Raw genomic sequence first — 27,676 nt, 5'->3', positions numbered from 1 at the left:
TTTTTCCACTGCATTAATAGGGGTTGGCTAAATGACAGCAACAACTCATCAGTATAATGGCATACATTTAAACTCTAACACAAGCTGCAGGCTCTGAAGTGATTGTACATCTAAATCAGCAGCTTTCTGAAACAATTTTTAACAATGAAAATTACACCTTTTAGGAAAGTATGATTTATTGCAGGACTACTGTGTTCATATAAGTGGCCAGGTCACTCTTGGAAAAGAGATTGTAATTTACCTGGTTAAATAAAGGATATCTATATATATATATATATATATATATGTGTGTGTGTGTGTGTGTGTGTGTGTGTGTGTGTGTGTGTAAGTAATAAACTGACAAATAAACATTTATAGTTTGCTCTTTTTGTCCAAGTAAGCAATGATTTAATTGTAATGACTTGCTCAATTGGTAGTTAATTTCTCAATAAGTTGTAGTTCAGAAATTTCAGGTAAACATATTGCACTTGCTGTTTTCTCCTCATAAAAAAAGGAACTGTAAATACTGTGGTTTAATTTCTTTGAACTGAAACAATACCTTAGAGTTCAATCAAATCTGACCTCAACCTAACCTGTAACAACATCGAAAGCCTCATAATAATCAAATAATCATCTAGCCACTGTTATATATCCAGTCTGTTAGGAAAATAGCTCATTCATGAAAAGATTTAAAGGGGACCTATTATGCTTTTTAGGCTTTTCCCTTTTCTTTATTGTTTTGAAAAGCATTTTTGTGCTTGTAGAAGGTCTCCTGAGTAATAAAGCCCAAAGAATGGACTGTGCATAGAGAGAGCCAGCTGACCAATCAGCGCAGACTCAGCCTCTTGGAGGGCGGGACATAAGCTCAGACAGACTGTTGGAGACAAAGGTGCTGCTACCAAGGGTAGTATGAGACACGTGTGTTGTTTTTTTTTTACATTTAAGTATGTAAACCTGTTCTATATACAAATGTGATTGTGACAATGAGCATAATAGGGCCCCTTTAAAACTGGCTTAGTTAAAGTCTGTTAACTTTTGACATCATGGCTGCGTATGGACACGTCAAGCAGGTTGGAAGCTCAATGAAAGAGTTGAACTCTGGTCTTTTAAGCCCCTTGTCTCTTGTCTCCACCCATTAACACATACACACTCAGACACAAACACTCATGCACACAAACACACCCACTCTCCAGCAGATCCTTCCTCTCCAGAGCAAGAGGGGAAGTGAGACCGGGGCTGAGTCACAGAGGTGGGGTGAGGAGGAGGGTGGGACACTGTGAGACTGTAAGCCCAGAAACAATGAAGTGGGATCTTCCAAGCCCAAGATCCGAGCCCTCAGCTAGTGAACATACTCTCAGCTCTGCGAGGGTCTGATGGGAGGAGGTTTGCTATCAGGGCAGGATACAACTACTTATTAATACCAGTTTGTTTAATTTATTAGTTCAATCTAGTTCTTCTGTGCAGAGTGAGAGAGATAAAAAAGTGATGTAGCTCCCTAGGACATTGAATTTAATGTGAACCAGCTACAGGAAACAATACTAAAAGGCAAGAATTTATTGGTATTACGAAAGAGTGGTTCCCGTGTGAAAGTTAGCCTTTACTTAGAAAGATGAGCACAACCAAAAAAGCAGCTAAAACTCACCCTAGGCTAGTATTCATATTCAGCAAATCATACTATAGATGCATTACATGAACTGTTATTTTGACACAGCCTGCAACCTGAATCCCTAATCTCTCAGCGTCTATCATAGTTTGGACCAAAAACAACACAAACCATATGGAGAATAATGACACCCAAACTGTTTTCATTCCCTTGTAATGGTCTGAACAGATACAGTCACCATTGTAGTGAATTTGATAATCAAAATGCAATTATTAGACTAAAAGATCATTAAAGGCCCATAGTGTGGATTAATCAGGCACAGGTGAATTGTCATTTGACTGACCGCTGGTGTCCATTTCCTGCTGTATCGGCAATGAACAGAGATAGCATCAGATCCAACTTCAGAATCACTGGTACATCTGAAACACTGTAGTGAGTCATGATCCTAAGTGGGAAGTATTCAGGGTTCAATATTAGTAATACTACAGCAAAAAAGACAGTGTGCTGGGTATGTCTTTTCAGCAGCTTTTGTGGTCTGGTCCTGGTTGCGCCGATGCTGTGATCTTGCCTTTGGACACCTCCCTTTCAACATATGCATGAGACTGTTATCATCTCTATCAACATCATCATAGAGAGCAATTACTAATTCCACACCTACCATTATTGTAATATGACATGCATCTGTTTCTATTATTGCTGTGCCCCCCCCTCCTCTCTCCCCACCCTCTCCCCTCTCTCTCTCTCTCTTTCCTTTTTCGCCATGATTGTATTTCATTTGCTATTTACGACATCTATTGCTCGTCTGTCCGTCCTGGAAGAGGGATCCCTCACTATCCTCTACCGCTCTTCCTGAGGTTTCTTCCTCTTTTTTTTTCCCCCGTTACAGGGGTTCTTTTTGGGGAGTTTCTCCTTGGGTGATGTGAGGGTCTAAGGGCAGAGGGATGTCGTACACTGTAAAGCCCTCTGAGGCAAACCATGTTTTGTGATAATGGGCTATATAAATAAAACTGACTTGACTTGACTTGACAGCTAAAAATGTCCACAAATTGGGAAAACTGCCATTTAACCGGGAGGGTGCTAGCTATTGCCATGTTAATGTTTACAAAGCACTGCTGAAGCATATGTACAGTGATATGTCACTCGAGGCAGACGCTGGTATAGGGAAACAACAGCAAAGCCCATCACGCCTCTTTTGCTCATGTGACGCCAACATACAGTCTAGAATCACACAGTGGAGCTGATTGATACTGATGTTGTTTGGTTCTGTGTAAAAATGTAAAGGTGGCATAAAGAGGAGACTTCCTAGAGCCCCTATAGTGCAATCTCTGTAAAAAAAAAAAAGACAAGAGAGTGGTGCCACACCACCATCAGCAGGACAACTGACACTACATTTTCCTGCAGTGTTTACACGCTGCTTCCTTTATGTTTTTCATGTCACCTCTTTCGTCACCTTCAAATTCAAAATGCTGCCATAATGTCGCAGCATTAGTTTTCTCTGAGACTAAGAGAGACTTTGAGACTCATCAACTCAAAAAAAACCCAACAACATATGATCTCTCTAGTAAACAAACATGATGTGCATCATACACATCTTCCCCCCTTCCATCTCAACTGACAATTTATCTCCATGTTATTTAAAAAAAATCTCTGCACACCTGAAAGGATGACAGATTCATTGGAGGAGGGGCAATATTGATGATAAATAAGGAGGAGCTCTTACAGACGGTCGCTAATTACTGGAATTTACATTATATTAAGGTAACATTTCAGTCCTTTAGACCTTTTATCAGACAAAAAAATGTAATTGTAATTTTTTTGGTCTGATGAAGGCCTGAAGAACCGAAACACAAGCTTGATAAAATTAAAATTGCAGCAATAAGCAAGACAGTGTGAGGGGACTTCTGTTTGTCTTCAAGATTTCCTTCATGTTGCCAGTTTTAGCTTGGCAGTAAATTGCACACAGCCTCAAAAACTAACATAGTACTATGTTAATCATACTGCTCATTACTAACACAATAAAAGTTGGATTTAGTGCTGTGATGCTGTCAGCACAGGTTGAGGATGTAGGCTTCTTTTCATTTTGCTAGAATGTGTCATAATGAGAAATACTGGTTTAGCCAGTTTGCATAAAATCAAACCAGTCTGATCTTAGCAAAACCGGATGTCAACCCAACTCTACCACATGTTTCATTACAATGCAAGCCAGGTGTACAGTTTCTATGTTAATGTCTTCATCAAAGGTGATATGCCAGGGGATATACCGGGGACATGGCCAAGGACAAACCTGCAACTTTCCACTCACAGGATGGACTCTGTAGCTGCCAGTTCACACAGTATAACAAATGAACAATTAAGCATGTTTTTCATGGGTGGTACTCACTTTGTCGAGCTTGGATTCCAACTCACACACATCCCCCTCCACTTCCTCTATGGTGGCTCTGTGGAGAAAAAAATCCAGTGTGACCATCACTTAATACTAGTATGAACTTCGCTGGAACTGAGAAGCGTGCATATGCCAGATGGTGAAGATAAAAGACCCACTGCAGGGAAATCCTTATTTAAAGAACATGAATTCCCTCTGTGCCACTTTGGTTTCCCGTCTTTGCCACATTATTATCATTTTTCCATTTACTGTTTGTGTGTGTCCACTGTAAACAGACTTAAGAAGTAAGAATGTTTTAAAGAAAAAATGTCAGCTTATTATCTCTAAAAGGGAGGCATTCATTGTTGAATTCAATGATGAAAAGCCTAATTATGACTGACATCACATCTTGATTACTTAACCAGATTTTTCTAATCACGCCCTATGTTAATAGGACAAATATCTGTTCGGCTGTTGATTCTTATATCATCATCTTAACCATTTAAATATAGGAGGTACTGCAACTCAAATGTAACAATTTAATTTCACTTACAAGCCCAATTATAGCCACTGCAAACTGTGATACACAATATTATCCAGTTCTACAGTACTGACACAACCAGAAACACACACCATTAGAGGCAGCCAAACAGAGAGCTGCCATTTTGGGTAATGCCGCAGGGCTGGAGTCAGGTCTGGCAGTCTGCCCCTTAAAATGTGACAAAGCACAGCTTGGTTCTCCACAGGATCAACAGCCCACAAGCATGCAAGTGCCACCGCAGGGGAAGAAACTCAAAGACCTCATCTCAGCACAGGCTGATTTAATCAGCACTCATTTCTTATCATAATCTATGACATTTAACATGTTACTGTGACATTACTCCATGTAGGAAAGGTGCATGAGCAGCTAATAAGTGTGTCTACTACTGTCGACACAGTAAACTTATAACTATTATAGGCACAACACAATAAATAAGGCAAGTGCAACCATCACATACAATGTTGTAAACATTTTTTTGAATTTAACCTACTAAATAATACATCAGCAGGAGCAAGTGCACTAAACTCAGGTGTGCCTATTAATTACAACTGTAGTGCATTTTTTGTTACATCACACTGGTAAGTACTTTCCATTGTGTTTGCAACCCAAGTCACATTAAAGACATTTTGCAAAAATTTCCATCCTTCAAAATCAAAAACACACAAACAGAAAGCAGCTCAGGGCACAATTGCAGGCCAGAAAGGAAAATGTCTGTAGGAGGTCAATATTCACATATTATATAAACTGAATGTAGGACACAGTGCTACTTTTGCATGATGTTGAGTCCTATATCATCAGTTATATCGTACAGCTAAGTTATGGTTTTTAGATTACTCCTGCTCCACATTTACAATAGTTTAGCAGCAATAATCCACAAAAAGGCAAGTTTACACAATGAAAACACTGAAAGGGGTTATGTCAAGTGGTGGATTGGAGCACTCTGTCCCTTTCAGGTAATTTCATGTAAAACTGATTATCTAGATTTCAGGCTTATTATGCTGTTGCCCTCAGTGTAAATCACTGGATATAAGACCATTAATTTAATGCTTGAGTGTAAATGTCATTGTTTTTATTCAAGGGAAAATGTAAAAGATGTCATGCAGGACTGCAAATGAGTGTGTGTGTGTGTGTGTGTGTGTGTGTGTGTGTGTGTGTGTGTGTGTGTGTGTGTGTGTGTGTGTCTTGTGTTTGTATAAAGCATAGAGATTAACCGTAACACTCTGCAGTAGCAGCGGGTGGCAATTCCCAAACCCCCTCCAGCTGTTTGTTCTTCCGTATGGTGTCACACTGACAGCTGCCAACATCTGGTGACTGTCAGGGAAAAACAAGTGGCTTACTGACTGCTTTTGACAAGGCGTGCTGGGGTCATGGATTCCTGTGTAAATAATCTTTTTAACTGTATCTTTTTTAATGTCTTACATACTTTATACTGAATCTAACAACAACAACAACAACAAGCACTACTACAATCAATGAAAGCTTTATTTCAAAGCAGGGACCACCATAGTCCTGAGCAACATTTAGAGAATCTAGAGTCCACGGTCACTTGAGTCTTGGATTAGACATCACTCCATTAACAGTAAATTCACCTCAATAACTTTTTCTATCTATCAACACATACTTTCTGAGCTTTGAGCAGCGCAGAGGTTGTCTTTAAAATGAAGAAGGTTGTGATGTAAAGAACTGCTTGAGGTCAGTGAGTTCAGATCAGCACATTTCAGACTTATTCACATTTGTGCTTCATCAGCAAGTAGCAAGGCTTTGCAACCTTCAAGCATTTGAATACACTTCTGCTTCAAAACATAACTGATTTAATTGAGCAGTTAAATAATTTAAATTAATTAATTTACACTTAGGAACTCAAATGAAGCCAAGAGAAATGTGAGGCAGAATGCCAATTGGTACGAAACCAACATTTGGCTTCATTACAGTCTGGCCCCAGTGGTGCCAAGAATCCTTCTTAAAGGTATACTATGCAGCGTATAGACTCATACATAAGTAATCCCTACAAGTCATTAATAATGATGCACTAGAAGTATGTGGCAGTGTCTTTTTCAGCAGGAGACTCTGGCTCTGGCTGGATTTTCTTAATTCTTTATTATTATTTTATTATTTATTATTATCACTTGCTGGCTATGCTGGGAGAAACAAAGAACTTGTTGTTGCATCTAAGGGTAATTAATTAGAAAAGCATGCACAGACAGCAGCTCACCCATTTATTGCCTTTTATTGCTTTCTCATGTAAATCAGTAAAACTGTGTGAATCACAGGATGCCCCGGAAAAGGCCCTGAAAAGGTCAAGACACACTCCGCCATCTTTCCCTGGAAAAATAATGGTTTGTAAAAATTAGCTTTGGAAATCTAAGTTAATCCTCTGTCAGTCAGTCACTCTGTGGCTTTCTATGCAACTACAGGAACATGACTATTTCCTCCTGATCTTGTAATTTGAGCCTGCAGGGTGAACTTGTGAAAGTGCTGACAGAGAATAAGAAAAGGAGGGGCGCTGGCAAAATGAAAATCTGGGCCATTGCTTCACAGCTCTGACCTTGGAGCATGTCCAGCCTGAGTCTGGATAACGAGCAGCAGAAGAAAGCATGAGAGAACAAGAGACGCAGACTTTGAATTCTAACACAAACACAGTCTTTTTCACTGGAAAGTATGTGGTGATGCAGACTCCTAGAAAACATGGCACCAAAAGAATACATGTGATTATACCCATAGTACAGCGTTCTCAGGCATACTGTATGGCTGTTACGAGAATCGTGATTGAAGGTTAACACCAAGAACACAGATAACAACTGCATCTTGAGGTGTGAACTACCCAAAAGCCCTGTCAAGTTTATGAACTATAAATTACTTTGTATGAGTAAATAAGTGGATAACATTTTATAATATGACTGATGCTACCCGCAAACACCAATATTTTAATGTTGACGGTACTTTAAAGAAGTTGTTTTATTCTTGTTTTATTGATTCAGTTCTCACCTTTTCTTTTATCTGCTGGTAAGGGGAACTTAACTTAAAGCACAGAAACACATTGCAGGGCATTGTGAAGGCTTGTAGCAATATCGCAGACACAACTTTAAATGATTTGTCTTACATATACAGGATCAGAACACTGAAGAAGGCCAAATCAGTCATGGATGTAACCAGTTAACCCTTATCCAGTGAGTAGTCAAGTCAAGTCAAGTCAATTTTATTTATAAAGCCCATTATCCCAAAACACAGTTCGTATCGTATATCTTATTATCCATTTATGTGTGTATCATACTGCTGACCACAGGACAAATTGCCCCTCTGGGCTAATAAAGATGTCCTGATTGTGATCCTGAAGATGGTCAAATTGCATGTGTATAATATACTGTATGTTTTAGAGGCTAAAGCACTAGTGGATCTGAAACTGTGCAGTGGGTCACACTACACAAAGTCACACAGCACTAACAAGCCATGAGACACAATGTCCTTAAGTCATTGCACAACAAAGCACTGATAAAAGGAAATCACATGGTTTATGCAAACCTAAATCTTTTAATCTCAACTCCTCAAAACACTATAATGAAGAGTGTAGCTGTTTGTTGTCAGTTCATAAGTAGCTCTAAAAGGAGTGTAACTAAATGGCTTATGTTGTATAGATCTGAGCTGTAGATATTACTCCTGCATAATCTGTGAGGATACATCTTTGTTGATATAACATTAATAAGTGCAACATCACTGACCTAAACTTAATTTAATGTAATGTGTAAGTCTAGAGTGAAAGCTGTATGATGATTCACTGAAATTTGACTTGCATTTTGTCAATCAAATCACTTTCACTTTAACCACAATATTGAGTAACACTGGAGCAACAGAAAATTCTACAAACCGCGTTTCATTTTGAATGACCTCTCCACAAAAACAACTGTGATGGAAGTAGAGAAAGTTAATGGAAATGGGGGGGGCGTGCAAAGATTGTATATGTGTGAACAGGAAATCTGTTCATCATCTGTGATGTTAAAACATCAAAAGCATTAAAGCATGGGTCTTATAAGCATGAGACTAATGTAGGCTGTTATAGGAGTTCAGCAAAGGGGGCTGCAGCTGTGCAGGTGCACTGAACTGACACGAACTGGGCCAAGGAGTGAATAATATATTTAACATATTTGTTGTATTGAGGAAAGGACTTCAGTAACAGTGTTGAAGGTTCATAAAATTGAAAATTATCTGTAGATAAGAAATATGACAAAAAAAACGCAAATTCCCAATTTTAGACTGAATAAAGTAAAGTCTACTGGCCATACAAAACTATTTTCATGCTCTCTCAGGCACATGAAAGATTATCTGAGCACTCTCAGACATCAGATGTAATCATCTAATTTCATATAATTTCTCAACTAAGGGTTTAGGTTTCATTTTAACATTGTGAGGGAGACATTATGAAATGGGGTTTGGGGGTCCTCCACCAGAGAATTTTAAGCATCAAACCCTTAATTTGCTTCATTTTACACTCCAATTTGTGCCTGTTCCGCATCAATATATAGTAGAAATGTCTTCAGTTTTGTCAAAATAATCTGGGGACAATGCAAGATCTAAATATTGAGCCAGCTATCTCCCTTGCGTCTCCCAACCCCTAAAATCTATATTCCCAACTTCAAGAAGATCCATTTCTTGTACTACTACTAGAGAAGTCAAACAGTCAACAGGGGGTGCTTTGTTTTTCTTGAACATTCAGACACATTTCACCATTCTCATTATAATGACACAGTGTTGTCTCAACATTGCATCATGGCGTCAATAAGTTTGCATCTCTCAACAGCACACACACTGTGATAAAGCAGACTGTGTGATAAGCACACAGCCCAGATGATGAAGGTATTCTGCTCTCAGTGCAAAGAGATTCAATGCCAAACATCTGCTATCCGATTCCTGCAAACTAAACAGAAGCAGCAGCAGACGAGTAAGTAAGACTCTATGTGGTAAAGATGTAATCAGTAGACAATCTCATCTCACTGAAGTAAATACACTAGACAACAGTCATAATATGCAATGTGGGGCGAAGTGTTTTGTAACAGCACCATTAGTGCATTTTGTGTTGAAACAAAACAGGAGTCCTGAATCCTGGCAGTATTGAGTTGTTGTAAAACATATAATTCTTGCAGTTTGGTCTAACTATCAACTACCAAATTTAAGTGAACTGAAACACTTTCAATTTGCACAGTTGCATCTGTATGTCAGTTTGTGTCGCTCAAAGCAAATTTGCAGACACTCGTGCATTTCAATTGACATGTTATGCTATCAAGCCACCTCTAAGCATAACCCTACATCCTGTCCCCATGCAAAAAAAAAACACAAAAAGTCAGAACCAGTGAAACTGGTAATTTCTACTTAAAATGACCTCAAACTATTATGTCAATATCATCCGCACAGTTGAAGACACATTTTTCTGTGAACTTAATAGACTTTCACTCCTAGAAAGATGGCCTTTTCATAAAACTTGACGGTCTATGCAGTAGAAAGACGCATACACTTTTAAAACTGGTGCTGCATGACCAGAGAAAAGAGAGGAAAACGACTGTGACAATCACTTTTACTCAAGAGGTAGAAACCCTTCAACTACCAGAACACATTACAACTGTAGCTGTCTCCAATAATGCCACAGCATGAATGTTAAACACAGAAATAAAATGTGTTTTTAAGAACATTTTAGATGAAAATAGCTAGCGTAGCAATATAATGCTGATTTATATTCAATCAGCTGTTCCATTTAAGTCATTGTTTGAAACAAAAAGAGAGAGAGGGACGGGTCTGTCTCTTGATGCACTCTGAGTCCGCAGTGGCAGCATAGATGGTGGACAATACAAAAATGCTGAAGTACAGGCTGTAGTTTGAGCAACAGCCCGAGAGGCAGTGAAACTCTGCCAGATGATGTGTTTCGCATCAATTTACGTCATCTGTTGGACTTTCACCAGGGGGTGGGAAGAAGGATATCTAGGCACTAGTTAGATGAAGGGAAATTTACCACAGTTCATTTACGCATATTGCCCACATTGTTTTGATATATAGCTGGTTGAAAATCAGCAAAGTATCCCTTTTACAGTGTTTTTTTGCATCCTTTGTCTGTCTTAAACTTTTCAAAAATGATTCTGTTCTAACTTAATAAAAGAAAACTGTATTTAATAAGTAAACGCTCCAGGGCTTAGGTGAGCAGCTTTAAGTATATTTGCTGTGACTACACAGTGTCTGGTTGTACTCATTCAGCACCAAAGAGAAATCGTATCCGCCACACGTGTTGACCTTTACAGCTCAGAGAGGACTCTCCCTCTGTGACAAAGTGAGGGTGGAAGGAGTAACTTACAGCAGACTAGTAAAAAAACAGCAACATATCATTACTAGCTTTTTCACTAAATGGAACAATATAAATTAGGGGACTAAGACATCCTGGTTTTAGTGCTGTTTGGGTGTGAGGGTGAAGCTGGGGCTAAATAAAGGCAATCGTGTGGTATGAAGGAGACTACAGGCCTTGAAGAAAAGAAGAAAAAAAACGGCTGCCTTTTAAACCACATCAGTGAGAAAGAGGCCAATTCAGCATCACTGAGGGAATGTTTGGGTCCTATTTTGCTTTAAGTTGACCAAGATCACGCAAAGGGACGCTGATCCACAGTGTACCAGACAGACATCCAGTATACTGTACATCCAGTATAGTGTACATCTAGAGAAGGGGTTACCTGTGTGGAATATACTGGTTCTGATCTTTGCACTGTTATTAGCTCACAGTGTTAACGATATCTCATAATATTACACTGCAACTATACCTCCTAAACTATTACTATGACTTATTCACATTATTATACATGTAACATAAAGAAGGGAAGGGATTGTTGGACATGTTTTTTTTTGTTTGTACTGATCCAGTGAAGAGTGTTAACTGTGTAACTGTTTTTCTATTCTCTGTGAAGCAATTTTTTAACTACATACCTGTATTTAAATGTAAATCCCAATAAATGTTTTTAAAAAAAGAGATTACTGTATTTGTAAAAAGCAGTTCAGGTGTCATTAAACCACCAATTATCACTGTCTTCAATTTAGATTCATAGAAATATGATTTGAATTTTTTAAAATTATTTTTGTTAAAAATGGGGAAGCCAGATATCTGGGAAAGCCAAAAAGAAATGGTTAAATTTAAAATTACACCCTCCTCTTGCAGCTCTCCCCTCTCTGAACCCAGTCCCTCCTACCCAAGGACCAGGAGCATAAGCATGTGCTTCATACACACACCCAGTGAATCCCATACATTTAATTATTTCATCTTATTCTATTAAAGAGATCTCTCTGTTAGACCAGCCACCCCATGGCAACTCTGCCTCGCTGCCTGCCATTGTGGACTTCTTCCCCAAGAGGAGAGCGGGCAGCAGCTCAAGAGACGAACCTTTGGTTCGTGACTGTAATGAGTGTCACAGCTGGCTGGTGGGTCTAACCTGGATAACGGCAGCAACATAAAGTGTGCTAATCTGGTGGGGAGCCTGGATTTTCTAAAGCCATAAAACATGAAAACAGAGCCCAAAGGAGGTGAAGGGGCCAAGTTTATTTCCGGATTTTTAGATGCCAAAATAAATCTGCCTACCCCAGCTTTACATGTCAAAAAACTGTGAGAATAATTCATCAATTTTCCAAGAGTCTAAGGTGACACCTTTGAAGTACGTATTTTAACAAACAATTCAAAACTCAAAAATAGTCCATTTATAATTATATAAAAAGGAAAAAATTATAATATCATCATTTGATTTTGCTTGATAAATTACTTAAATTCTAATATGTCATCCAAAAAGAACAAAAAGGTTGATGATTAATTCTTCCACCACTTAAAACAAAAAAGCAAATAAACTAAAGGTTCATAGGTGAACACATATTTTATATATTTTTACAGGCAATGTATGATCTATACTTACTATAAACAGCACTACGGTAAAATGTGACGGGTAGACATGGTGCCAACACTTCTCAGGGTTTCCCGGGAATCTACTACAATGTGTGCATGTGTTATTGTAGTTACTCTAAAGTAAACAGCGATAGAAATGGTGTTATTTTAGTCGTGAGTGACTAAAAGTTTTACACTGCCAACAACTAACCAAAATAGAATAAAACATACACACACACACACACACACACACACACATACACACACACACACACACACACACACAAAACCTTAGATCCTTTCTGTACTACTCGCCCTCCACCTATGAGTTACAGCTCTGACTACACAGTCACATCTTCCATAAAAAAGGAGACACCTAATTCTTTCGCAGTGATTCAGTGACCATGAACCAAAACAAAAAGAGCAGCCTCTCTGGCTGTGAGTTGGCAGCGGGCCAGCAGGTTTCGTGCACTCTGCATGTAGGAGCGAGGCCGTTGAACAGGTTCGTCGTTCACGTTGCCAACACAATAGAGTCCTCTGTGAGCCTGTGGCGCAGACCTCGGCACTTCAAAGACATAAGCTGACACTCAAAGACCATCTGCTCCTCGCATCTTTTCACTATCCTCAAAATTGGAAGATATTTTCTAATGCAGATGTTCTGTAAAGGCTGGCTGAAATTTGTTTCTATTGTACAATATCTGAACAGGTATTTTTCATTATTGTCATTTAGAGCTGAAACAGTTCATTGGTCAATTGACAAGTTGAAAAAAATATGCTTTTTAAAACAGAGCTCCTGCAGCTTAAAGAAAGGTAGATTTAAGACTTTTAAGGGTTTTTTAATGTTATTAGGAATTAAGTTAAATATCTATTTTCTAATAACCAAAATTGAAGAAGGACATTTATTTTTGCCCAAATGTTTACTGTAACATAAAACATGATTTTTTTGTCCTGTTAAAACTTTAGATTATCTACATTAAACATACTAAACATACTGCAGATACCACCCTATCAAAAAAGTATGTATTTTGTTTACCAACATAAGTAGAAAATATCTGGTGTTTGTGGCTGGTTTTCTTGGCTATTTGTGCTCGTCACTCTGCATCTGAGATTTCACTGTTTAGATTCCCATCATGATGAGTGAACTCTTCATAAAAGCCTACTTCCCATGTATAAGTATTTTTAAGACTTTACACAGATTAATTTATGTCAGTTTAATACCAATTAAGGCCTTATTTTCAGATAAATGAATTCAATGCCTTTTAAGACTTTTCTGGATCCCTGTTGAAAGCAAAAACTCCAGGTGTGCAAAGTGCAGCACCATGACATCAAGCAATAAATGCACTTTGATTGAGACTATGGAAAGTCGTAATTGAATGTTCTTTAAAAGCTAGTTAAAAAGTAATGCTTTAGTCTCTACTACTGGATACCGTATTTCAAGATTGCCTATTTTGGTGGAAAACGACTCTGATACATTGTCAGTGAACATTTTGCTTATGCGTTCACGTGACTTGCCGGTTCCATTTAAAAGCAACAATTCCTCATAATGGAAAACATTATTTGCTCGGCATTACGTTTCTCTCAAAATATTCTTGCTGCTTCAAATAAATGCAGTTTCTAGGAGACAGGGCTGTGTAAGAATTAGCTGCTTTTTGTTAGTTCATAAAGCACTGAATGGTTTAGGTCCAAAATATATTTCTGGCCTTCTGCTATGCTATGAACCACAGGAGACCTCTAAGATCTGGGACAGGTCTGCTTTCTGTCCCCAGAGTCAAGACTTAACATGGGGAAGAAGCGTTTAGTTTTTATGTACCACATATCTGGAAAAAACCTGCAGAAAACTTCAGGTCAGTGGCAACTCTCACCTCTCATTCAGACTTTTCTCCATGCAGCCTGGCTTTTATTAAATTAAATATTTATTCATTTGTGACACTGCACTGTAATTTTCATTTCTGTATTTTATGCCTCTCTTTCTATTAGTTTAGCTTGTTTTTATTTTCGATTCTCTTGCTCTTTAATTAAGCTTTGCATTCAAATGTCCTTTATTTCATTTTATTTATTTATTTATTTGCAGGATGTCTCAATGGTTTGGATGTTTATATGTAAAGCACTTTGAATTTCCTTGTTGCTGAAATGTATTATATAAATCGACTTGCATTCCTTTTTCTTTATTTCATTAGACTAATGCGTGAATGTGTTAGGTGAATGTCTTTGGGCTATGGACTGTTTTTCTAACAGAAATGTTTCATATTTTTTAACCTGTTTTTTTTTTTTCAATGCTGTTTCAGTCTTGCTTTGTAATGCACTTTGGGCTGCATGTTTGTATGAAAGATGAAAGATGAAAGTCTGATTTGTTTTTAAAAAAACATTAATATGAAGACATAACTTTGGGCTATAGGGGATTTCAATAGGCATTTTCACAACTTAATTCCAATTTATAAACCAATAAATAAATAGATATATCAATTTAATATTGGTCAGATTAACTGATAATAAATAGCCGCAGTCCTAATGTCATAAAACATTTTTTGCCCCATTCCCAAAGTGAGTCATTTAATGTCATATATCTGCCAACACAGAGTTTAATCCCATATTTATATTTCCCCACACAGCTTCAAACTTGACAGGTCGCTTAAAGCAGGCTTACTTCTAAATGACTATAACTAATCCAATTTAGACATGTCTGACAGCTGAATAGCTCTGCACTACAACTTTCTTTTGATGTTTTCTAATTCCATTTTGTACAGTGTCCAGCAGCAGTGTTTTGTCATCTCTTCTCCCCTCTGGTAACTTCAATAATGTTTGAATTTATAGAGAGTAATACACATGGGGCTTTATTTTTTGTTTTTAATTTACACTCTTATGTTTGCCATGAGGGAATGGACTGAGTTTATTCCACTGGACTGAAATGACAGTGCTGGTGGTAAACAATCCAACACTTTGAATCTGTTTCTGTGGATGGAAATGTGAAGAATGGGGTGAGCTTTGGTGCTGTGACGTAGATCCTGTAATTGTTAGAGAGCAGCGCAGTGGTGATATGGAGGGGGGTCCCACTGTGGTAAAAACCCACCATTAGACGCACGAGTTTCGACAGCAACAACAACAAGATGAGGTCATTACTTAAAGATAAACAGTTACGCTGGTTTTTGGAAAGTCCAGCTTGTTGTTTAAATGAATGAACATTTTGGCCAATTTTGTTTTTTTATCACACATCCTCATCCTTCCTATGTCTTACACAAGCTGTAGGAAGGAAACACAGACTAAGCAAAGTCATCACTACAGCACTTTCCTGACTGACTGTAAAGATGCAGGAGTGATCAGCAAAACAGACAGCTATGGGGATGTCACTAACCATTATTTTAATTATCAATTACTGATTATTTTCTCAAGAAATCAATTAATGGCCTACAAATGTCAGATGGTGAGAAATAACACTGTCAAAGAAACAATTTTGTTTCCTCTGCTGCCTCATTTTTACTGAAATACTCTGTGTCTAGTACAGACAATACAGCAGGAGTAGTCACTCCTCTTAATTCATTAGCTGTTAATTTCCTTTATTAATAACCACTATAAAAAAAAGGCACCACAGCTTAATTAAATCAAACTGAAACAAGCTCGGCATGCTAACAAGCCCACAGCTGGACTCCCAATGGAAAACTAATGACTGAGTGTTGCAGTACGAGGAGCGCTCCTCATCAGACTCTGTGCTCTGTATTAAAGACTGCCAGTGATCTACCGGCTCTACAGCTGTCAATGACTCAGGGGAAACTGCGGCCGGGACTGCTGGACCGATGACTTCATAACATGGGACGCAGCCAAGCTCAGAATCAGCCAAACCAATCAGGAGCAAGCAATATTGTTATCATGATTAGGCAACGGGTGAAGACGGGGGAAAAGGTCCCTGCTAATTACAGAAATTAGCTCACTCCTGGGCAGCTCATGTCGATTAGCTATAAGAACATATCCATCGCACTCTGGTGATGCTTTATTTCTTAAAGGGACAGGTCACCCCGAAATCAAAGACATATTTTTCATCTTACCTGTAGAGTTATTCATCTGTCTATATCGTTTTAGTGTGAGCTGCTAAGTGTTAGAGATTTTGAGTTGTACTTCTCTTCAATATAATGGCACTAGATGGCACTTGGCTTGTGCTGCTCAAAGTGACAAAAAAATACATCTGAAAAACTCAACAACGTCGCTTTACAGAAATCATAACCTGGTTACACTATGATAATGCTCAGATCTTTGGTGCGCAGTTTAATGTAGGAACTATTTTCTTCGACCAAACTACACCCACTAACCCCTCACCGCGCGGAAGGATGCATGCATCTACTACTGGCTCATCTAGCAGCACCGTGAAAGAGGACAGCATTTCGCACTGTCACGAACATGAGCGTCTCGTCCATGACTAAATGTACGCTTCCTTCTAGGCAGTGATACGGTTGGTGAGTGCATTTGGGTAGAGAGAAAATAGGTCCTAAAGGAAACTACTAACGAGGTCTGTGGATTGTCTTAGGTCATGATTTCTGGAAAGAGACATTCTTGTTGAGTTTTTCAAATGTTATTTTTTGGTGCTTTGAACAGGCAGACATCTCAACTGCTGATATTTTCAACTCTCGACAGCTCACACCAAAATAATCTAGACTGGTAAGAGAAAAAATATGTATTTTTGATTTTGGGGTGAAATGTCCCTTTAATCTCTTGGCGTAATACCGCCTTGTGGCCTATTTAGAATCAGATGTTTTAACATTTCAGCTCCACAGATGTTCAACTTTTGATCATGTCATTGTTGCTCTTAAAACTACCAACACAAACAACATACTGCTAACTTAAGAAGAAAAACATTTCCGGCTTGTTTGGGACCTTGCAGGAGAGAAAGGCATATTAAATAATATGCTAAACATTTACTCCTATACATGTCAGGAGAAAAGCCACGGACCTCTAAAGGGAATTTTCAACTCTCATAGTTGAAGAGGAGCCAGGAAAGGCTGAGTCGAAATGTCTATTCTCAAGTGGAAAACTAGGCTACCAGCGTTTACTGCCAAAAATACATAATTTTTGCACTAGTGCATCTCTCCTCCAGGCTGAAGGCATGGTTTATGACCAAAGACAGCTTCCCAACTAAAACGAGGATGAGAGAAAAAAAAAAAAATAGATGCGGGGTGTGCCAAATTACCACTTGAAAACAACCCTCTCCACATTTGGGGGCTCCATATTCTCTGGCACCAAGTTGAAAGCAAACACCAAAATGGAAACAGATGTTAAGCGAGTGAGAGCTGCTCCTCGCTGGTGTATGTATCCATGTTTTCATACATTCTCCCTTTCTCTCTCTCACTATGTCCTCTTCTCTGGCCAAACATAACAAGTGGGGGGTGGAAAAATGAGAGTAAAACGATGGTGGTCGAAGTGGAAAACTGTGCTGTGAAAATCTCTAATGAGTCCCAACCCATCAGGATGATCCTACAGCAGACTTTGAAGTCAGGAAACTTTGAGAGATGACTCTGCTCTAGGGACAAAGGGCAATGAAAATATAGATGGAGATGGGACTATATACGCTTAGCTGGACTCCTAGTTGCAGAGGATCATGGGAGGTGGCTTCCTTTCTTCCTAACAATATAGTTAACAGACCGGAGGGCAATTATTTTAATGTTTAGGTGGTACAAAAGTCGAATAAAATAGCTGATTTCTCATGCAGCATGCGACTTAGTATGTATAGTTTTCTGAAAATAGTGCAGGGAAAGAGCATGATTTGTTCAGGAAAATGGCTGAACCATAGTTCCCTCAAAGAAGATACATTTGGAAGCTTAAGTTATAAAGAGAAACTCTGGCAACTCTGATAGGTAATTATTTTTGTGTGAGAGGATTAAGAGTCTCGTCTGAGGCGGGAAACTGTTGACTGACTATGAAGTGTGTGGGAAAAAACGCTGTTAGGAAATAGACAATTTCAACTTTTTTTTCAAAAAATGTCACTCCATCCAACAATGCAAGAAACATTTAACCAGGTGAGATGTGGAGGGAGTAAAACTGCAAAATGCAAATAATAGTTACTTTACTTATTATATTATTGATCAATCTGCCAGTTATTTTCATTATTGATCATTTAGTCTATAAAATAAAAAAAGAAAAACTTTCATTACAATTTCCCAAATGTTAAAGTGATGTCTTAAAATTGCTGCTTTTGTCCAACCAACAAAGCCAAAGAGTCTTGAATTATTGTGATTAATGACAAAGAATTGCAGCAAATTCTCATATTTAAGAAACTACAACCAAATCAGTTATCAAAACAGTTGGGATTAATTTTCTTACGACCGACCAATCGATAAATCGACTAATCTTTGCAGCTCACAAAAGGTGAGCTACTGTATTTCAAGGCTGCAAAATAGTTTTCATTATCAATATTATCATATATTAATAATTAATATTATCAATTCTGTAAAAATATATAAATAAAGAAAAGAGAAAATGCACATGATAATCTCCTAAAACTCTGACATGTTTAAATTCCTCATTATGTCTAACTAACAGGTCAAAAACCAAAGATATATTCAGTATACTTATTTAAATAGTGTTAAATGTGTAGGACTATCTGGACAGTCTATAAATGCATAGATGACGATAACTGGTGATTAAATCAAATTGTTTATTTGATTTAATCACCAGGTATGGCACGGCTAATGACTTGTCTGACAATAGCTAACTGGTTAATATCTAACTTTTTGATCTAGAGGTTGAGATTTAGTTGGAGACAAAACACAGTATAGCAGCAGACCTGCTATACTGAATAATTGGACTGCAGAAGTTTCCCACTCAAGCCAACAGTAACTGTCCATCTACTGATTTAACCGTCACCAGCATTATTTAGACATTAAACACGCTGACAGTGAAAAGTCAGTATTTGATGTCGCTCAAATCTCAGTGTGACAGCCTTACCCACTACAAAACAGCTTTTCTACATTTTTCTGTTTCTCTCCTCTTACGTGACAGCGTGACTCTTTCCACCAAAAGGGGACACGTCCTTGGTGATGACGCGATGACGCTCTGGTCTACTAGCAATGTTTTAATGGTCATGCAGTGCAGCACTAGATTTAAAAAAGTAATCAAAATAATGTCTTTTTTAACATTTTAGGCATGTTAAAGAATTTTTAAAAATATATTTTAATTAACAGCCAAAAAAACAATGTATGTTCAAAACTTTTCCAAAACATTTTGTAAATTCCAAGCCTTGTCAAGGCCTGGAAAACAGTTTTTCTGAGAGCCCTGACTGAACAATATCAGATGATCTCTCCAAAGAAACTGGAGAAAGTTGGGATATTCTTGAAAAATTGCTTAAGAAATTCATTGAATGAAGCAGTTTCCAGTCGGGCTGCACAATTAATCGAATATTAATCATGATCCAGATTTTGTCGTCTCTCAAATAAATGAACATAATGGACTGCGATATCATCGTTAAAAATGACCGCTCCACTTTTAAACACTGTTTTCATTTGGTTGCATTCTGTGATGGCATGAACATTTTTAGTTCGCCTAAATTTTATAAAATGTTAAATTTATATTATATTTATATTTAAAAATTAGGTGACAAAAATATCTATTTTAAATCTGATTTGATGCAAAGACATCGTAATTATCAGGAGTGTAGCACAACATGAAAGTGAAAACAGTGCTCTGTTTTTTTTTAATAAATACTCGTGATAAATAATCATGATCATAATCATGATTTTGGCCATAATCCTGCCTTGTTGCCAATAATGAATTTCCTGTCAAGCAACTGAAAATGAATCAACTTATCGCTTCAGCAAGTTGTTCATGTTCTGAATGTGTGCAGTTAGGCTGGAATAATGCAAAGTCACAAAACTAAATAAATGAATGACAATAATAAAAGCCGTAACACAGTTTGGAGCTGATCATTGTTATCTATTAACATTTGGGGATCGAGCTTTGTACACAAATGATTGACTTTCGGTTGGGAAAAGGTATCGTTGATGTCTAAAAAATGATATCAGTCTTCATTGGTTATTGGTAAGGTTTCAGTTTCAGACAGACGATGTATGTATACCACATCCTCTGTCTGCGGTCTGGCTGAGGTAATTTCCTAGCTTTGATAAATTGTACATCACTGACACACACAACTTTTAACTGTCTGCAGTGACTGCGTGCTTTCTGCTATCAAGAGTCAGGCGGAGTGTGTATGAGGATGGTGATGATGAAGATGATGCAAAGAAGGAACGAAAGCAAGAACTGATATACATACGAACTTGCTAATATGTTTTAGAGAAATAATGGACTAATCTGAATGCGTGGATGAAAACAATTTCAGGAAATATAATAATAACTGTAATACACAGGGGTGTATGTCACTGGAGTGTTAGACAAGCCAACTTAAAGTTACACAGCTGAGTAGGAACTTCTCCATCAGTTCATCCCACTGAATGTGATCCCAGAAAAAAACTGCTTCATTCTTCTGCAAACAACTTTCTAACATCTGTTCCTCGTTTTTGTGTGTGAGAGGGAGGATGTTGCAGCAACAACGAAGAGAGCTGAGGGAGGAAGGAGGCGCCTTCACAAATCTCTGGAAAACGGCAAGTGAGTGAGGAGGAAGTTGAGAGCAAACATCCCATTTTACGCGACTTTGAGGCCTGATGAATGGGGGGGGGGGGTTAGAAAATAACTTGAAGAGTGATGATTTCAGAAGTGACTTTGCTGACAGGAATACATGACATGAACACCCACTGCCTGACAAAACTGATGAGGAGCTCCTTTACACCTTGGGAGTGGACTCAGCTTCATGCAAATACTTATAAATAATAATAATAAAATAATATAATAATGAAACACATGATGGTTTAAAGATGTTGCACCTAATGTGGAAGAGAAAGTGTGTGAGGCCTGCACCAGCTGAAATGAGTGGTAAACATGGGTGGGGATCACCAGGCCCAACAATACAATATTATCACAATACTAAATTCACAATAAAATATTATTGTGAATTTGAACATTTTGCAATATGTTGAGTACTGCGATAACATCTACAATACATTGCGATTCATTTATTTTTAACTGCAAATTATGTGCCCAAAGGAAAACTTTGTCAGCATCTGTTTTATTGCATAAGATTAAGTCTGTCAGTTCATTTCACTTCCATAATAATAACCACAGCAAAATATATTTGAAAAGGCAAATCACTTTTGCAACCAAGCTATACAAGATTAATTTGTATTTGCAATATTAAAGGCTTCTATAATTTTGAAAAAAAAATATTAAAAATATTCGTGGCATTTCAATACAGTATTTAAAGTAGCACAATACTTTTTTCCCTGCTTTTAGAGGTCAATTGGAAAAGTAAATCAATCAAGCTATTTTTTCAGCAAGAAACGTGTAAAAAGAAAATAAACACTGGTTTCAGCTTCTTGTCTTACGAAATATTAAACTTTCTAGTTTTGGATGTTGGAATATTTAAATGTCAGCTTTGGCTTCGGGTAACTGTTAAGGATAATCTTTTTTAATCTTTCCGTGGTGGAGAAAAAAAATACAGCGTGGTGTTGCGATATTGTACTTGGTAATACTGTATGTACTGTATGTACATGCCAATAATCTTTCTTTTTTCTTAATATATAAATCTTTAATATTGGAAATACAAATTCAACTTTTACAGCCTATTAAAAATAAAATCAGTGACTTTTTCAAATAAATTTCGCTGCAATAATAATTATCTAAGTTCAATGATTTCATTGTTGTTAATCTGTCTTGTGCAGAATGCTTGAGATTTTTGAACAATTACAAATTGGCTACAGGCACAGACTGCGACTTCCTGCATTCATTTTTAATATATATTCCTATCTTTACATAATTTATACACAGAAAACAGGCACCAGAACATCTTACTGCTGCGCATATGTGCTTGCCACAGTGGTCAGTGAGTTTATGTGTTGGTTTCCTACCCCAACAGGCAGCCACCCCGGCTGGCCCCAGCTTTCTTTACGGACAAAAATAGAAGTAGCAAACAGCTAGCTGGTTACAGCTGATTAGCTTAGCAGGCAGCTAACTTAATACTTTCCCCTGTGATTAATCAATAACCTGTGCCCAGGACAAAAGCCCGGTTGTCATCACTCACCTGAACCGCGGGGAGTCCTTCAAACACTCCTCGAAATCCACAGTTATCTTCATTTTGGCCGCAGAGAGTAAAAGCCGCAGACTTGCGCTTTCTTTGATTAAAGACAGTAATCCAGGCTGAGTCTTTGCAGGCTAATTAGCTTGTTTGCTAACGTTGCTGAGGCTCCGTGCGACCAGCTGGCTCCTCTCTGTCACCAGCTAGCCTCAGAGGCCAGCAGCGACGATTCAGAAGTCCCAACAATGCTACCATAAACGACCGTGTTGTTGAATGTATGACTGGACAAAAACAAATCGCTATAACTAGACAGTTTCAGCCGTAGCGGTCAGTCCTGAAAGCAGAGAGTGTCGTCCGGTAGCTAGGTCATAGCAGCCAGTGGGAGAGGAGCTTTTCTCCAACGCAGATACTACTGCTCTACAGAGATCCTCTACGCTGCGAACAGATGCGTCACTACGCGGCGCGCATGTGATCCGCCTCTGTTATCTAGCACTGACAAAGTTGTGTGATGTTGTATGTTGATTGTCATCGTAAGTAGTGATACTGAGATTGTTGAATCTCAGATGCTGAGATCGCTACTGGTTATTACTTTGGTTTCCCAAAAAAAAAAAAGGGGGGGGGGGCTGTGGCACTTCTTTTGCCACTAGACGGCAATACCTGTGACCAATCACACCTGAAGCACTTTTTGCGCTTACTAAGGGTTTTTTCCTTAAGTCTAATTTTCTTGCTTGTGTTGTACGTCGCTTTGGATAAAAGCGTCTGCTAAATGAAATTGTAGAATTGTAGAATTGATCCAGTTTATGGAAACGATCGGAATCCTTATTTTATTAGGGCCCGAGCACTGAACATTGCGAGGACCGTCTTTGAATGCAAGGAATTATTATTTTTTCTGCCATATCAGTTGTATTTTTGAAGGTTGCAAAATGCCCAAAAAAAACATGAAAAATGTTGAATTTTGGTGGTTTCGGATACGGGTCTGGCAAAAAGGCTCCACAGCTCCCTCTGAGGTGTAGTCCCAATGGCCAGTTTGACCTACAATTATGACATTAGGTTCAATTATGTATCATACCCGGACAAACAAAAAAGCCTCTTGGACCCAACCCCCAAACCCAACAGGAATTCAGCCATTTCGAATTTTGTGCTGATTTTTGCTGATTTCCGGCCTCGTACTTTTGAGAACTCGTCCCACAGTATTAATCCAATCGACTTCAAATTTGGTGTGTCCAATTTTAACCCCTTGGTGATGAAAAGTTATCAAAGATCCGCGCAAAACCTTTACGAGTTTCCGATGGCACAGCTTCAAATTTTGATGTTTCGCCATAAAACAGGAAATTGTTGAAACTTTGGTGTACATTGAAGGATCCGCCTGAAACTTCATAGGCTCGATAAGGGTCCCACCCTGAACAGATTTGTGTGAGAATATTCTCTAGTCTTTATAGCGCCACCTAGTGGCTATAGGAAATAATGTTTCTTTATACTTTTACGAACTTGTCCTACACAATCAATCAATCAAGTTGAAAATCTGTCTGTATGATCTTCAGTCTTTCACAATTGAAAGTTATCAAAAGCCTGCACAAAACTTTTACCTTTTATCTATGGCTTAGCATCGAATGCCAATGTTTGGCCACAGAGGGTGAAATTGTTATAACTTTACTGTACATACATGAATCTCTCTTTATGCTAATTAGAAAATGCCATCCCCTGTGTTTGATTGGCTGACTACACTTCAAGTAGCCAATCAAACAGGGGGGATGGCATATTCTAATTTGCATTAACACAGATTTATAACTGATATGTTTAGCTGCTCTTGTTTAGCTGCTCTGATTTTAACCAAGATAAAACACTCTGCAGCATTTACACCCTTTAAATAAAAACTAACAAATACATGATAGTGGAAATTTTACAAGCTTTGTGGGATAATTTCAGTCTCCCTATATTTAAATTTCACTTCTTTCAGGCTAACAACATTAATATGGAAATCTACTGTTGTGGAAAAATTGTATTAGAAATGTATGACATCTGCATTGTTCATGGTCATGGTGTGTTATTTTGAGAGGCAAATCATAGCTATGGATAATGGGCAAATCACAGATTTCTTCATGCAAGTGCGTAGGTTTTGTTTCAACATTAACGAAGACACATAGCAATGGTGAGGGGACACCTATTTCTGCATTATCTGCATCAATTTATGGTGAAAATGTCCTTAATTTTGTCCAAATAAACAGTTCTCTTCTACTTTCATGTTTTACTGGGGGAAATGAACATATTCTAAATACAAAACATTTTACAAAACATCAAAGCCTCAGCATTTATTCCTGGCAGTGTGGAGAAGGCCTGGACTCAGCATTAGTGGTTAACTGCTCACTAATGAGTCAGCTGATGATCACTTTTACATTTAAAAATAGATTGATGACAAACGTTTTGGGTTTGATGATGATGGCTGAATGCACTCAGTTTATGTCGTGTTGTCACTGACTATTTTAGGGAGCTTGTGCATGGATATATAAAGCCATATTATAGCTAAATTACTATTTCTTTTAACCCTTACGTCATCTCAGGTGTCAAAAATTACCTGCCACAATGTTTAACAGCATAGAAAACCCCCTAAATGGTGATTTTTGACACGGCAGTTATAAAATCATTATCATACCACAAAAAACAAAAACAAAAACCCACACACATACACACACAGAAATACATCTCCAGAGTCCACGCACACAAACTTGCATGTTGTTCTCATAGTACAGTATAATATACTATGTTAGACTGTAAGAATAAGACTGTAATTGTTTCCCTGTAATGAAATGCATTCAGAACTACTCTTTGCACATTTCTTCTACTTTCTTAGGCTACACAAGTGATATATCTTGAAAAAAATTATGTTTACACGTATGTAATACCTTTAGCAGTAATAATAATAATAAATACATGAATAAATTATAATAATATTAACAGTAAACCTCTACTTTAGAAAAGAAAACAATTATGACAAGTGTGCTGTAATAAAAAAATGAGTGATTCCACTGATTAAACACAGTCTTTCTGCACTGTGAAGAGGGAAAACCTAGATATTCATAGTTTGTGATGAATGACCTGTTGTTTATTCATGCAAAATAGATGTTGATGTTGAATAGGTGATTATTTTCGGAGTTTAGGGAAAGTAAGTCATTTTTGACCCTTACGACGAGTAGAGTATACAGAAAGTCAAGACAACACAATGTTAACACTTGATGCTTTGCAACCACCTGAATTACTACTCTGTTCAAAGAGATAATAACACGATGATTTAAAAAAAAATCACGAGTGATGCCTCTGTGATTTTCTACACGATCTTTGTGTGAGTTGACAGGCGCTTCCTGATCCAGTGGAATTAGGTTGACGCCTCCTGGACGCACAGACAGGACGGACTGCGGATTTCTTAGTCCGGACTGCAGATTTCGTTACAAAATCATTCATCAAGTGCAATGTCTTTAAGTGCCAAAACGTTGACAAGACAAAAAAGTTAGACATTTGACGTTTTATCAAAATTTCTCGACCATTTGTGTTAAAAAGCTGTTTTGCAGATGAATGAATGACCACAAGATGCGTTCGCTGTAAACACACTGAAGACGAAACATGCAGAATAATCCTCACAGCTTTATCCTATTAGAATTACTAGAAACCCAACAGGAAGGACAGATATGTTTTGAAACAGCGCCATCTGGTGGTTACAGAGAGAGCAACTGGCATTTTATTTATAACCTCGGAAGTATTCAAACTATTACATTTTCTGTGCAATGTTACAACTCAGCAGGACTTTTATTGCATTATTTTTTATGCATGAACCACCATCTTACCCTCACCAGGATATTTTAGAATGCCTTATTCATCATTTGTGATGCAGTTGTCTACATAAATGTATATTTTTACATAATATCTACATATGTTTATATAATACACTGATACACTGTTTTTATTCATTTTCATAAGTACACCAAGGATATTTTAGAAAGTATAGTTTGTTTGTAGTTTTATTACTATATTTGTCATCCCCATTATTACTATTTTATTTTATTTGTTTCATTTTGTTAGCCTGCAATCAGGTCTCACTTGGAAATATGATCTCGATCTCAGTGTGATTTCCTGATGAAATGAGTATAAATGTTCCCATAAAGTGTATAAAAAACAAGCAAAGGCTTTAAACAAGTTAAACCTACAGTAAATAAGCCAACACAAAAAAGATGATCTATTTTAATTTGGAAGAGTTACAGGTATGTTTTTAACTAATCTGCATTGACTTAGTGACTGGCTTGATGTTACTTTTAAAGTAACAACGTTTGAAAAAAATCATCGTAATGAGATGGTCCTAAAGTTTGTTTTGATGGATTTCTTAACAGTAGCAAGTTTCAAATCTCTGAAATTTAATTTCCATGTTTTGTGAAGGGCCGAAGCTTGCAAAAACACATTTAAGTCAAACGAAACGAAGATTTTAATTCAAGCATAATTCAAATTTTCTTATGGTTTTTAATTAAAGGTCCGGTGTGTAGAATTTAGAGGCGTCTATTGGCAGAAGTGGTAACTTATAATCAGAGCCATGTTTTCATTTAGTTTCTGTTCACCTGATAATTTACCTGAGTCCAGACCTTTGAATCTGCCCGTTCCTCTGAGTTTAAGTTCTGGCATGATGACAGGAAATGGCGTTTTATCAGTGAAAAGAAAAAACAATAAATCAATGCCACGGGCGGGACTAACACTGCTGTCAAAGTGCTAAAACCTATGACTTGGATAACAACAATGGTGAGCACTATAGATAAGATAGGTGCTGCTAAAACATGTCTTCTCAATATTGCATCGTAATTTGATCACTTCCCTTCGCTCCACTCTTTAAACCCCAGCAAAAGAGGTATGTTGTCATGACTCTGCATCCCTGCAGATTCACACGGATTTGAGGGTCTCTCGAGATTGGTTTCGGAAATATCTGAATCCTCCTTCAGCAAAGAAATCAGAGTCAACTGAAGATGAAAACAGAGTGTAGTAGTTGACGATTCTGTCTAATATCAGGCAACCTGAAGGTAAGAATTGCGTTTTCCTTATCTCAGCATGAGACATTAAAATCTACATACAGAGGGAGTTCTGCTTCACAAAGCGGACAAATCAAAGACAGACTGTACATGGTGCTATTTGCGTTTTCACGTTTCACATAACTGTTAAAATACACA

The 27,676-nt window shown here is 37.7% G+C and overlaps 1 protein-coding gene across 3 annotated transcripts in view; it reads right to left on the bottom strand.

Moving 5' to 3' along the window:
* The window catches only part of acap2b (ArfGAP with coiled-coil, ankyrin repeat and PH domains 2b), a 69,913-nt gene extending 47,018 nt beyond the window's left edge, over positions 1-22,895 (bottom strand). The window contains exons 1-2 of one of the 3 annotated variants that reach the window (XM_088077672.1): positions 22,485-22,895; positions 3,963-4,020 (exon numbers count right to left, since the gene is read on the bottom strand). In XM_088077672.1, coding sequence (XP_087933798.1) covers positions 3,963-4,020; positions 22,485-22,537 — 111 coding nt within the window. In that variant the 5' untranslated portion in view covers positions 22,538-22,895. The remainder of the gene's footprint in view (positions 1-3,962; positions 4,021-22,484) is intronic. The other 2 variants (XM_088077670.1, XM_042515977.2) reach the window with 2 other exon arrangements.
* Between the last annotated feature and the right edge of the window lie 4,781 nt (positions 22,896-27,676).

This window comes from Plectropomus leopardus, chromosome 5, assembly GCF_026936395.1.
Source record: "Plectropomus leopardus strain MGB_pleo_1.0 chromosome 5, ASM2693639v1, whole genome shotgun sequence".
Taxonomy (NCBI): domain Eukaryota; kingdom Metazoa; phylum Chordata; class Actinopteri; order Perciformes; family Serranidae; genus Plectropomus; species Plectropomus leopardus.
The sequence above is the reverse complement of the archived record's forward strand: the minus strand, read 5'-3'. Positions and strand labels throughout refer to the sequence as shown.